Source organism: Leishmania braziliensis, chromosome 36, assembly GCF_000002845.2.
Source record: "Leishmania braziliensis MHOM/BR/75/M2904 complete genome, chromosome 36".
Taxonomy (NCBI): domain Eukaryota; phylum Euglenozoa; class Kinetoplastea; order Trypanosomatida; family Trypanosomatidae; genus Leishmania; species Leishmania braziliensis.
This window is the reverse complement of record NC_009327.2, coordinates 841,821-854,846: the sequence shown is the minus strand read 5'-3', so window position 1 is coordinate 854,846 and position 13,026 is coordinate 841,821. Positions and strand designations below refer to the sequence as shown.

Below are 13,026 nucleotides of genomic sequence, written 5' to 3'. Positions count from 1 at the left end.
TCCGGCTCAGTCCACGCCCTTTGCGAGTCGATCTGTGGGGCTAGTAGGGGGGGGGGGAATGAGGAAGTCGTGCGAAGAAAGACACAGGAGGGGTATGATTGAGACTTCAAGACAGACAGACAACAAACGATGTGAGGGAGGGACGGAAGCAGCGGCAACCAAGAAACCAACCAACCAGATGATCGCCGGGCGTGCGCGCCACCTACTACCCTACTAGTGTATAACGCGGGAGCAAGGGGCAGTACATGCCGAAGCCACCTCACCTCACGCAGAAAAGCGGGGATATGAAGCACGAAACAGCGGGTGGAGAACGAGAGCGGAAAGCGGAAGGGAAAAGACGAAGAGCGAGAGGGGGTAGCACCAATACGAGGTCGTCTTTCGCGTTGATCTTCTCGATCGTTTGGGGCGCGTTAATTTTCCTTCCCTGGCCTTCCCCCCGTTCCCTCCAAGACCGCTGACTCTGACTCGCATAGCTCCACTAAACGCCTGTTCAGCCCCCTCTCTCTCTGCAAGGCTGACGGTGTACAAACAGAGGAAAAAGTAAGAGTGTTCGTTTTTGTCCCCCTTCGTGTGTGCATGTATGTATGCTGTGATATGCTCCACAATGCGAGAGAGGACAGAGAGGCTACGTCAACAACGGGGCCCACCCATACTCACACAACTGAAGGAGGATGAGGAAAACAAAGGATGGTGAAGAGATGCTGGATGTCAATGGCATTTTCTTTCCCCATGCCTACTCTCTGCCATACAACATGGGCTCAACTCCACTCTACCCCCGGCTACTCACAGGTCCGTCGCGTGGCGCGAAGCGGCCGTAGACACGCGAGGTACAGCACCGCGCCGACTCGGTCATCGGAGCACGGCCCCTGCCTCGAGTCCTGTCCACCCGCTCCCCACATCGCCTCGCAGCCGCTCCCATTGGGCAGCGAGGGTCGGGTGGGATACGTTCGAGTCACGCTGGCACCTAGCCTAGCATGTGCATGATACACACGTGTGCAGTGCTGCAGGTCGGTTCGACGCCACGCAGTCTAGGACAGGCCCGCCGACATCAGCAGCGACGAAATCGCACGGACTTTGCTACGTCATTGCTGCCTGACCCTCTCATCACCAGAAGCGACTTGGCACTGGCAGAGACAGGGGCTGCTTGGCCTCCCCACAGAGAGTGAGGGTACTGTACCCTGGATACCACGCACTGAGGTGCATCTCCGCCATCAGGGGGAGGAGGAGAGAGAAGCACAATGAAAAGACCACTAAGAGGAACCCACACACGCGCGGCGACTTCAATGCCGGCGTTCGAAAAGAAAAAAAAATAAACGAAGCAGCAAAAAGAGCCACGACGACGACGGCTGGGGTGATGAAGTGAAGCAAACGAAGACACACACTCGCCCACGAGGGAAAGAGCGAAGAAGGCGAGGGTGCCCGTGCTGAATTGACCTGAAGGATAAAAAGAAAAGAGAGAGGGGGAGGAAGTTACACCAGAGTCACCAAAGGCACCGAAAGAGGAGCAGCACAGGCAGCGACACAGGGGGAAAGAGAGAGAGAGAGGGGAGATCAGAAGAGTTTAAGGGAAGGGATGTCAAGGGAAAGAGAGAGTCCAAGAGAAGACGCTCACCCCAAGAGGAGAGGGACAGGCAGCGCTCAACAATAGGGCAAGGGGGACGCTAAGAGCGAACAGGTAAAACAACGCAGCAAAACTACATCGACCCCCACACACCCGCACACAAATGCTCACCGAGGGAGGAGAGAGGGGAATCTTCAGCCGCCACAGTCAGCCACGATCCCTCCCTCGGAGAGTTTACACAACACGAGGAGAGAAACTCCACAAGGGAAGATGCAGGGAGGGGAGGGGGAAAAAAAGTCGTTGCTCGTGTGAGCGTATGTGTGACTTACGAGAGTCCGAGGGCGAGGGGAAGAGTAAGAGATGGGTGGTGCAGTGCCTACGTGCGGTCAACAAAGGCGGTTGCGGGCTCAGCGAGCGAAAGAAAAGGGGGCGAATGCTCAACAACCGCATAACGGCTCTCCTTGCGCTCGTGTCCCTTCGCTTCCTTTTTCTTCCTCTTCTTCGCTGCTGCCTTCGTAAGAGGTCGACAGGTGATGCGTGTATTCTGCGTGTGTGAAGGGGGCCGGGGTGAGGGAGAGAGAAGCAAAGGTACGAGCCTACAGCGGCGTGCGGTATACACGACAAGCGCATGGTGTTTGACCGCGTCTGCGCGTGTGGGGTTGTGTGGGTGCGTGAATGTGTAATATCAAGGTAGAGGAGGAGAGGTTACAACTGTGTTGGAGGTCCATTAGCGTACAGGCGCTGGGAAGAGTGGTGATGAAGGGGGGGGGGAGGGGGTCAGGTGCGGAAGAAAGGCGTCACGCGGTGAGTCGAAGTTGTGGAAAAGCCCAAGAGGCCTTGAGAACGGAAACGACAGCCCCTCCAAGCAAAGAAGACACTGACATCGGTGTATACGCCGACACACGCGCCTACAGAGATACACACCTAAACATACACATGATGCTTGTCTCCCTTCACTTGCACAGCTGCGGAAAGCAAAGATAGGGACCGCAAATGGGAAAGGGAGGAGCAGATGGGGGTGGGGCACAAATAGGAAAGCGCTTGCGCTGCGGTTAAGAGGGCTTGGTGGCCTTTCTGTTCTTTTGAAGGTGGTGGTGATGGTGGGGGTTTGCTCGTTGTTTGTATTCCTGCTTGAGGTGCAAACGGCACCTATGGAGTGTGGGCGGAAGGTGATGTGCGAAAATGACACGTTCTTCCTTATTGGGCAGATTATCACTGCGACGGTCTGCTTGGGAGCAAAATAGCGGAAGGTGCCGTAAAGAATGCGGTACAGCTGTTTCAGCCGACTGCCGGGGGAGTGCTTGTGTGTGAGGCGAGAGAGAGAAGGGGGAGAGGATCAAGGGAGGCACAACAAGTGAAGGCTCAGATTGGAACAAACAAGACGAATCCACAATAGGGCAAGATTGAATAAGCGGCCGTCGCGTTATCGCACTCTAAGTTGCCTTCATCGCTCATCATCGTCAGCGGCGGTATTTCTTGGACAAGCAGCATCGCCTTCTCGCCTTCAGGATCGCAGAAGGAAAAAAAAAACAAGGAGGTCGGGCTGCTAAAGAGAAGGAATGGGCTTAGAGGAGAAGTCGCTTCACAATTTTGTGCCGAGCGAGCTGGTCGCTAAATAGCGCGACAGTGGTGGCAATTGCGTGTGAGGCTCTCCTCCCTTTTTACGAGCACAGGAAGCAGCCCCAGTCGGCCCTCACGCGTGTGCATGGTTACTCTGTTTTTCCCTTGCATATATTATGTTGCTTTACAGGATGCATTTCTTTCTTTTCCCTGAGTCGTCGGCGCAGCTTCAACTCGAGCCTGCAGGGAAGGAAAGGCCGAAACACCTCCCAGAAATATGACAAGAGCAAAGGCCGCTAGGATACATCTTAGCACCTCCGGGGGTATCAAGGAGCAGGGAGCAGAGCAGAAGAACACAAAGAGGCATGCGCCGGAGAGGAGGAAAGAGCACGGAAGCGAGGTGCACGTAGAGTAGAAGAGGGCTCAGTGGCCATAGCGAGTCGCGAAGATGGACAACACGCATATGTACATACGCACAGACCCACACGCGCGCTTACGCGTACACTCCGCCTTGCACGCGCATAAATGTCTGCAGCAAAGCATAGGCATATACTTGGGTCCGCTGGTGCACTGCACCGACATAAACCAAGCAGGAGTCGTCAGAGATGGGAGGCAAACACGCACACCAAATAAGCAAACCAACAAGAACCCAACGTACGGCGAGCAACGAGAAGAGTAACTGCACAAAACGCAAACACAACAGTAAATCAAAGCAAGTAAACCCCTGTGCCTGTCGGGGGGGGTGGGTGGGAGGGGAGGGGGAGGCAGCGATGGGAAACACAAAGAGAAGACGCACGAAAGAGATGGTTCCAATGAGGCGAGAGAAGGGGGGAAACAAAGGAAAAGACAAGGGAGAGAGTGGGAGAGAAGGGAAAGGAAAAGGCATAGGCGCAAGCATCGACACACCCCACGTATACAGATGCACATATCCGTGGCCAAGAGAGCGAAAAGAGAAAAGGAAAGAAGGCCTCGTACTCATCACGAGCGATCCATGTACACACAGAAAGAGGGAGGAGAGAGGGATGGTGTGGAAGACAGCAAAAGGGCGCAGATCAAGTCTGTCCTTTTGTGTACGTGTGTATGTGTGTGATGATCGTGCCGTGAGATATTTCCTGTGCTGCACCGTCTCTTCCTGTCCCTCTACCTATCCCTTTTTCCTTTTCTCCTCTCACTCGCTGTCCACGTGCTACTTCATTACCACGTACGGTGATTGACGCGTCCTGTGTGTTCTTTGTACGCGTCGGATGAGATGCCCAGCCCGATACCGTTCGTAGCGTGTGAGTAGGTGCTGCGGAGTTTGTCTGCTTCGCGATAGTTGACCTCCTCGCCACACAGCATGACCTCTTCGCGTCGCTCGCGAAGGGTGGCGCTCAACTCATCATTGGACTCGAGCTTCGCACGGAAGCGAGATAGAAACGCCTGCTTGATGGCGGCACCTTGTTCCCTGTCTGCTTCCGAGAGCGACGCCTGTCGCGGTCGGCAGCCTGTTCGGCCCTCATGTGTGCTGATGTCCTTCTTCCAGATCTGAACCAGCTGCTCCTGCGTCAATGGCGGTTCCTCCTCCTTTGCCTGCGCCGCTGCAGCCGCGTGGATGGCAGTCCTTGGCGGAAGCGTGGCCGCTGCCGCACACAACTTCTCCGACTCTACCTGCAAAGCACGGAGCCCGGCTATCGCGGAGGCGCACTCCGGCTGCAGGGCGAGCGCCTCACGGTACGCAGCGTCTGCCTCAGCGAAGTGGCCGCGCTTCCAATGCGCGTCACCGACGCGGAGGTGGGCCTTGAACCACTTCGGATCCAGCTCTACAGCCTTCTCGGCGTCTTTGAGGGCCAACGAAGGGCCTGCCAGCATGAGCGATTGCAAGTAAGCGGCGCTGCGATTGCTGCGGATCTGTGCTGTGTCTCCGCCGGGAAGCTCCAGCAGCCGCGAGTAGCACTGAATGGCGACCAAAAAACACCCTTTGCTGTAGCACGCGTTGCCCAACGCCTTCCAGTCGAGGCGGAGCTGCGAGAGGTGTGCTGCGGCCTGAACCTCATCAGCGCTGACGTCGTCCCACCTAGTCGCAGTGAGAACGTCGAGTTGTGCCTTCAAACCTTGCGGCAGCGGCGGCTCATTGGCCGACTTGGCGGGCATTTTAATGCGAAGAAAAAGGCTGCGTAGGAGAGAGAACGGGGAGTTGCCAGTGGGGGAAACAAAACGAGCCTTCATGAGCTGCACCGCTGAATGCAGTCAGTGGATGTGTCTGTGTATGATCCCACGAGTCAGATAGGGGCCAAATGTGGCGAGCAGCGCAACGCAAAGCGTCTTCGATACGGGGAGCAACAATGAAACGAAAAAGAGTCCTTGCTCGCACATGACAAGTTGCGTATCGCCCCCTCCTGCGCGCGTGGGAAAGCGTAGACACACAGCCAGACAAGCTCAATGCCGAAAGAAGAAGAGAGGGGGGGGGAGGGGGGAAGGGAAAAATCGGAGAAGGGTTGAGCCGACTGTAGTCATGAATATACAAAGCAAGAGGAGCGAAAAAAAAACCGAAAAATCGAGGTTTCCTGCTTACTTGTCCTGACAGAAAAGTGCCGTTGAACGAAGATGCAAAAACGGTGGAAGTGGGGGCGCGCGACGCGGACCACACAAAAAGTACAAAGGAAAAGTTGGGGCGCGAGAGGGGGGATGGACAGCTGTGTGTGTGTGTGTGTGTGTATGCCTTGTGAACGCAAACTTGGCGTACCAGGAGTGCTTGATGCTCTCGTGTGGTGGGTGTTGTGAAGCAAATGGGCTACGACCGTCGTCTGTTTTCCCTCGCTTCGACGCTGTATTTGAGTTGCCGTCAAAAGCCGCACATGCATAGAGAGCCGAGAAAGCGGTCTGCTAACGCCGTGACGCGTGCGTAGTCACACCGACACCGACACAAGAGAGAAGTTGGCAAAGGAAAGACACGAAAGGGCAGAAAACGTAAGTGCTGTTGGGGAGGCGGGAAGGGGAGAGGAGAGCGTCATGCAGCGTAGCCATGAGGGGCCAGCGAGAGAGAGAGGGGTGCATCTTCTGCTTCCCCGGGTCGTGAAAGCAAAACAAGCAAACGATTCTCTCGTGAGGGCACACAAATATGCGTACTCTCCGTACTGAGACCCACGGCGCGATGTCGAGAAAAGAGATTGAGAGAAAGAAGGCGAGGCAAGTTGAAGCTCTGATCTCAACCTTGTCGCCTCTTTCGTTTTTGCTTTCCACTCAAATTTTGCCGAGTGCGTCGCACTTCGACCCCACCCCACCGCGCTGCACTTCCATAACGCCTCACTGCCTTGCATGTTTGTTCGCCGGGTGTGAGCGTGCGTGGATGTCGCACTGTGCGTCTGTTGAATCGCAACAGTGAAGCGGGAAACAAAAAAAGGGGACGCACACGTACACGATCGAGAACGATACCAAGAGAAATGGGCCAGGAGGCAGAGCTGTTATGGTGGGTGTTGGGGAAAGTTTTGAACTCTACTCTCACTACCAGTGCTGCAGCAGTGCAGTGACGAGCCTCACTTGGCTTTTTTCACGGCAGTGCTAATCGATCACAATCGCGTCGTCGCACGCACCGCTGCTTCGCGGCTCAGTGCGTTGTCGCTTAGATGGTGAAGTGTCCGCCTCGCTCTGCACGTCTTGAGTGAGCGAGGTGCGGTGGTTGTCTTTTGTCTCCGTAAACGAAGCTCCCGCCTCGACGCACACCATGACTGGTGGCTGCCTGGCACCCACACGCGAGGCTGGTGGAGCAGCCACAGTTTTGACGGGAGGTGTTGACGAGGATGCGCACTGAAGCAGACGTCGCATCTGCTCAGCAAGACATGTTGCATCCACAACAGAACTTGTCGTGCCGCCTACATTGGAGTCGCTGTTGTTCAGGAACACAAACACTTCACGCGCCGTTTCGTCTGGTGTTGCACTCGTCGTGCCACCGCCAGCAGGGAACCCTGCTGGATGAAGGTACTGCAGCATCTTCTCTGCCCACATTCGCATCGCCAAAGGACCGTAGTCGCCCACGTTGCGCCCCAGCGGCCCATGTAGGCGGACGTAGAGAAATCCCGCACCGGTATCCACTACATGCGAGTACGTCGGGTCGTCGTGGTGATGCGCCACCACAAGTGCCCAGCGAAAGGAGCGCAGAAGGGCGAACGTCTCCTCGCGGTACCACGAGCGGTTTCGGAACTCCACAGCGACGCGGAGGCGTCGCTGCCTCCGCAGCGTACATGTGGAAGGTGCTGGCGTCGAGGAGGTGTCTGAAGACGACGCATCCTTGGACGGCCGCAGCGTTGTCTCTTGCAACAGAACCTCTTCTTGAGAGAGCAGCTGATGCAGCCTAGTGAATCGCTGCATGTTAGACACGGAGTACCCAAAGGACGGCGGTAGCTGCAGCAGGACAGGGCCTAAAAACGGCTCCAGCAGCGGACATAACTCTCGGAAAAATACCTGCACATGACTCAGCACCTCTGCGTCATCCATCTGCAGTTGCTTGACGTGAGTAAGGAGGTTGTTCGCCTTGATGGTGTACGAGAAGCGGCTTGGATTGACGCGGAAAGAGCGCAACGGCGGCGCTTCTGCAGCGGCGATGCCGGCAGTAACGGCGCCTTCAACTGAAGTGTGGCGGAGGTTCCAATGCCCCGTTTCGCTTGCCTTGATGCGGCCACTGTGGGCAAGATTGCTGTCCTTCACCATGTCTGCCCACGTCTTCCATGTCTCCGCGTCTCCTACTCTATGGTATGGGTAGCAGTGCTCCAAGCAGTTGAACTTCCTACGGTACTGAACCAGCAGGCTGCGCATCGACCTGTCTGATTGACTGACAGTTGGCACACCGTTCAGCGAGCTGATTCCAATGTGAATGCGCGGGTGGTCAGGAATGGTGGCGGTCATGGGGGGCTGGAACAGATTGCCCCACCCGTAGGTGGTGTTCCGTGAAGGACCGTAAGGGGAATGCCGAACAAGTGTATCATGCGGCCCGCGCTCAACCAGCTGCTGAGGCGCCGTCGGCAGCCACAGTGACGACGTCGACGCCGACGTGAACGGAGCGGCCGATTGTGTGCCGGGCATCCTTGAAAACTGAAAACTCTCAAGGGCGCCGGACTTTGCATTGTCACGGCTTGTGTCAGCGTGCGGGAGACGGGGAGGTGCCAAGAAAACGAAAAAATGAAGAACAGGGTGAAGCGCTACAGCATGCCGGCCTAGGTGCTCGTGAGTATGCGTGTATGGGTTGTGCCAACAGAGAAAACAAACCAAAGTGAGGTGCGATGCAAGGCAGAAGAAGATACGAAAGAGTAAAGAGGCAGTGACGAAAACAAGCAGACGACAGGCACACGCACGTCCATATTCACCGCACCACCATCAACAAGGGAGAGGCCTCTGCCTGTGAATCCATGGGAGCCCCATCCATGCCGACACGTGTGTGTGTGTGTGTGTGTGTGTGCCTTCGCCTTTACGTGCTCATACATGCGGCATGATCAAGGCCAGCGGTGGGCCCACGTACGCGTATGCGGACGAAGAAAGCATATATAAGAGCACTACAACCCTGGCAGAAACAAGACGAGCTCACGCAACCGAACGATCTTCACCCCTCCCCCGCTCCCTCACATCTTCTCCGTCAGGCGAGAAAACGGGAAGAGAAAGGGAAAGAGGGGGAGGAGGCAACAGCAAAAGGAAAAAGAAAAAGTGAATATGATCACTAAGATCTCTCGTTGGGTACATGGGAGAGAGATGAAGCATCACCGGGGGATAGCATCCGAGAAAGCCCAGAAAGGCACGAACAAGCAGTCGTCTACCAAACAGTCGTACAACTGCGCGCATGCATACATGCAAAGGACAGCAGCGAGACGAGTGAAAGGACCACGCCTAGTCAACTAGTATTCGCCAGAACAGGGGTAAAAGAAAGAACAGCCGAACCACATTGTCCCCACATGGCACCGCAACACCGGTAAGGGACACGGAGTGCGCCCTCCTACAAGAACAGCTTCGGCGGCTGCGGTGCGTCGGCGGTAGTCATGTGCGGACTCTCTTCGATCTTCTCGCATTCGTACTGTTTCAGTGTAGGGGCGCCATTCTTGTCTAGTAGGAGGATGGCACCTTTGTTGCGCATACCGCAGTAGTTGGGGGCCGAGAAGACCGTCAGCAGGCGGCCCTTATGCGTCCACTGAAAGCCTTCCTGCACGCACTGGTGTGCGCGCACAATGAAGTACAGGTGGTTTGTGTTGATGAAGTTTATCGTGACATCCTCGCCGAAGATGTGCCCTGTGCCACGCGGATTGCCGGTGAAACCAACGGGGGTTCCATTGAAGGTGCAGGTAGACTGAAACTTGCTCAAAGGTACCTGGCTCGAGTTAGAATCGAAGGTCACCGTCGTCGCACCACGGGTTGTTTCACTAGATAATGGATCCGACCACGTGAGGTCGACCAGCGCACCATGCTCGATGTTGCAGAATCGGTTAATGGCAATGATGCCGTCGAAGCTATCGTCAATGAAGGGAGACAGACCACCATGCATTGCGCATATGCGCACGACCTGCCGTGTCTTCTTCGGTTTCGTGAAGGACGTGCTGGCGCGTTTCGGGAACGATGACAACGATTCGCTGGAAGCATTGGTTGCCTTGTCCTTAGTGGCGCGTGCATTGCCGCCTGCGACGGCAGTCGACTTACCCGCTTCGACCTTCTTCGACTTTAAGGACTCCACGAAACTGGTGTTTGCACTGCTGCTGCCACTACTTTTTGAGGCCTTCGTTGCGGTTAGCTCTTTCGCGCTCGAAGTTGTTCCAGGGTTCTCGGGGCTGTCAACCGCAATCGAGTGTTTGACGCTCGACTCGGTGGTGGCAGTGGTGGGTGGCAGAGGCGCCTGGTCGTCCACCTCCACCTCCTCGCAAAGCGCGGCGCAGAGAGGAAGTGAACGAAGCGCGTCATTCGCGACAAGCCACAACGGGTGATCCTTCATGTCCCACCCCATGTCATCAGGGCACGAACTGCCGGCGGAGAAGGCGCGCATGTTCGGCACGGCAGCGGTTGGCTCGACGCTGCTGCTTACATTCATCGTGTTCGAGGGGTCGTTACTGCCGTTGCCGCCTCGATGTGCTGTCGCACCGTCGGCGCCCCCTGGGGACGGCGACTGTGTAGCGTCCATGCGAAGCGTGGTGACCTTGTTGTTCACAATGGGGTAGAGGCGGTGACATTCGTCGAGGAAGCCGTAGAGGCGATTTGTGTTCGAGCACTCGTGGTTGCCGCGCAGCATGAATACGGTGTTCGGCGACAAGAGCTTGGCGGTGAAGAGCAGCGCAATCACACACAAGCTGTTCGGCCCACGGTCAACATAGTCACCTAAGAACACGTAGTTCTGCGGCTGCGCAGGGTGGCTCTCATTACTTTTCGGGGCCCTACTGAAGGTCTTCGCTGCACCACCACTGCCACTCTTCGGGGAGGTCGTCGTCTTCGACTTGGTCACAGAGGATTTAGGGGACGCCAGTGCCAGAGCCTCACTCGAGACGAGTGGGCCCCCGAGAGCCAGAACATTTTGCAGCAAATCGCGTATCTGTCCATGCAAGTCCCCGACGAGGACGGCCGGCATCGCTACCATCAACACATTTGGTTCGGCTCGCAGCAACTCTTGCGCTCGCAGAAAGATTTCGTTGAGCTCTTCGGCGCTCGGTAGGTAACCATCCTTGTGTAGGAGAAGGTTGTAGATCTTCGGGAGATCAATGTTGGGACAGCGCTCCATCTTCGCAGTCTGGCTCGCCACGAAATCACCAGAACAGGAAGAGGTGTGGCATAGATCTTCAGAGTTTCCGTAGTCACTGCCAGCGGTGGGGTGCAGGTTCGGGTTCATGGATTGCAGGCTGCCGAAGAACCCCGTTTCCTTAGAGAGCAGGTCATCTTCCAGCTCCTCGTTTAGCTCTCGGCAGAAGCGGTAGATGGCGAGACAGAGGCGCGCGCGCAGAGGCGCCGGCTGCTCTAGCAGGTGGTTCAGCATAGGTTCAATTGCGAAGGTCGGGTGAAAGCCTTGCGCCTTAATCGACTCAGTAGTCATCGTGGTGTCGACAGCGGCGATCTCGGGGAGAATTGCATGCAGCTGTAACACAGACTGCTGCCTCACCACCGTGCTCGCGCATCTATCGAGGAAGGTCTGAAAGACCTGAAACACTTCGGTCAGCTGCGGGATTGTTAGGTCCGACATCTCGCGCGGAAACAGATCTACGCCGCGCTGGGTAGAGATGAGGACATCATCGAGCGTGGAGCGCTGGAGTTTGAGATGGGCTACACTCGGCCGAGGACCACACAAGTCGGTCAGATGAGTCGATGGCGGCGGCGGCAATGGCTGCGTAGCACTTCCAGAGCAGGATTTCCAACTGCTTGAGGACGACAACGATTGTGGTGGTTCGACGGTAGGACCAGAGGCGCCGGTGGGTGACGCGGTTAGACCTGAAGGCGTAGATCCGCTTGCCGCATCGTGAAGCGCAGTTATCCCTTTTCTGTGCTTTTTCGCCGACTTGCATGAGTTGTTAGAGTCCGCTCTGGTCGCCGTCGAGGAGGCCACGCTGCTGCCCTCGTCTCTGACCACCTCGTTAGTCTTTGTCTTCTTTTCCTTCTTGCCAAACAGAGAAAACTTTGGCATGATAGCGCGGCCACAGTTGAAAGAGTGAGGCAGAGGCAGAGGGAGAGGGGAACTGAGCCCAATAGATGGTGTAAAGCACAAACGCTTAAAATGATAAGAAATATATATATATGAAAGAACCGACCGGAGTTCTGGTCGGACGCAATATGCGTATCGGATCCCCTGTGTATGAGCGAAGTTGCGCTGGAGTGCGAGCGTGTGCAGATGCGCTTCACGCGTCGACGCTGGCAAGACCCTCACGTGACGAGTTCCCTTCCTCACGCACTAGTGCGACACAACGACGGAAAATCCCAACAAGCGAAACGAGGTCGATGCAGTCACATGCAAGACGAGACAACCACCACAAGGAAACGATAAAATGATGGCTAAGTGACACGGACGCAAAGGACGCAAGCGTGTGCGCGCGACAAACCACAGATCCAAGAGCCAAGATGACGAAGCACACCAGCAAAACAAACAGGAAGAAAGGGAAAGAAGAAAATCAGCTTGATGACACAACGAGAGCAGCTCGGTTATCTTGACGCGCACAGGTTGCGCTTGCAGCAGCTTTTCGATTGCCTCTACAGTCTAGAGCATACACGAAAACAAGGAAGGCAGCTCTGGAGAACGAAACGCACAAGATCAGCCACAGTCAAGGACACACACCTAAAAGAATGAAGGACAACTATCCACAGGAGTGAGCAGGTGAGTGGGAAGGACGGAGAGCAAAAAGGTGAAAGCTGCAGAGAGAGGGTGGTGTGAAGAGAGCGGAAGAGGGGGTGCAAAACAATAAACAGCAGCGAAGGGAGGTAGGGAGGGAAGGAGGGGGGGGGGAAGAGAACAGAGATGCCAGCAGGCGTGTGTTTCGTAAGAGTACGCGTGTATGTCGATGTGTGTATGGGCCGATGCACCAAACAAGGAAAGGAGCGGACTTCGGAAGAAGACAGCGACGGCAACGAAACAAGCAGGGGAAATACGGTGTGCTGGTGTGTTGATGTAGGGGAGGGGGAAGCGGGAATCACTAGGAGGTGCGCAAGAGGAAGGACCGAAGAGGTAGCAAACAAAATTCAAAACGAAAACGCACACCAAACAGGAAACGTATTGTAGCGAACTTAGACGTATACGTGCGCATGAAATATGTGTGGGTGCGCACAAAACTTACCCCTTCGCGTAGTCGCGAGTTATGCACCACGAAGGAAAGCAGAACGGAGAGGGGGGAGGGGGGGGGGGGAAACACGACGACTTCGTTGCAACAGAGCGACTGCAGCCACACAGACAAGGCAAGACGCCGGTGCTAGAGGAAATGCTCTGTGGT

At 55.8% G+C, this 13,026-nt stretch overlaps 3 protein-coding genes across 3 annotated transcripts; all 3 read right to left on the bottom strand.

Moving 5' to 3' along the window:
• Positions 1–4,315: 4,315 nt before the first annotated feature.
• On the bottom strand, positions 4,316–5,251 carry LBRM_35_2300 (conserved hypothetical protein; the record flags this gene model as incomplete). The annotated part of the gene is made up of 1 exon (XM_001568800.1): positions 4,316–5,251. The coding sequence occupies one exon, from the start codon at positions 5,249–5,251 to the stop codon at positions 4,316–4,318; it is 936 nt and encodes a 311-aa protein (XP_001568850.1).
• Positions 5,252–6,658: 1,407 nt separating this feature from the next.
• On the bottom strand, positions 6,659–8,176 carry LBRM_35_2290 (conserved hypothetical protein; the record flags this gene model as incomplete). Its single annotated transcript, XM_001568799.1, has 1 exon — positions 6,659–8,176. One exon carries the CDS (start codon positions 8,174–8,176, stop codon positions 6,659–6,661), a length of 1,518 nt encoding a protein of 505 aa, XP_001568849.1.
• Positions 8,177–9,077: 901 nt separating this feature from the next.
• LBRM_35_2280 (putative serine/threonine protein phosphatase) lies at positions 9,078–11,732 on the bottom strand (the record flags this gene model as incomplete). Its single annotated transcript, XM_001568798.1, has 1 exon — positions 9,078–11,732. One exon carries the CDS (start codon positions 11,730–11,732, stop codon positions 9,078–9,080), a length of 2,655 nt encoding a protein of 884 aa, XP_001568848.1.
• Between the last annotated feature and the right edge of the window lie 1,294 nt (positions 11,733–13,026).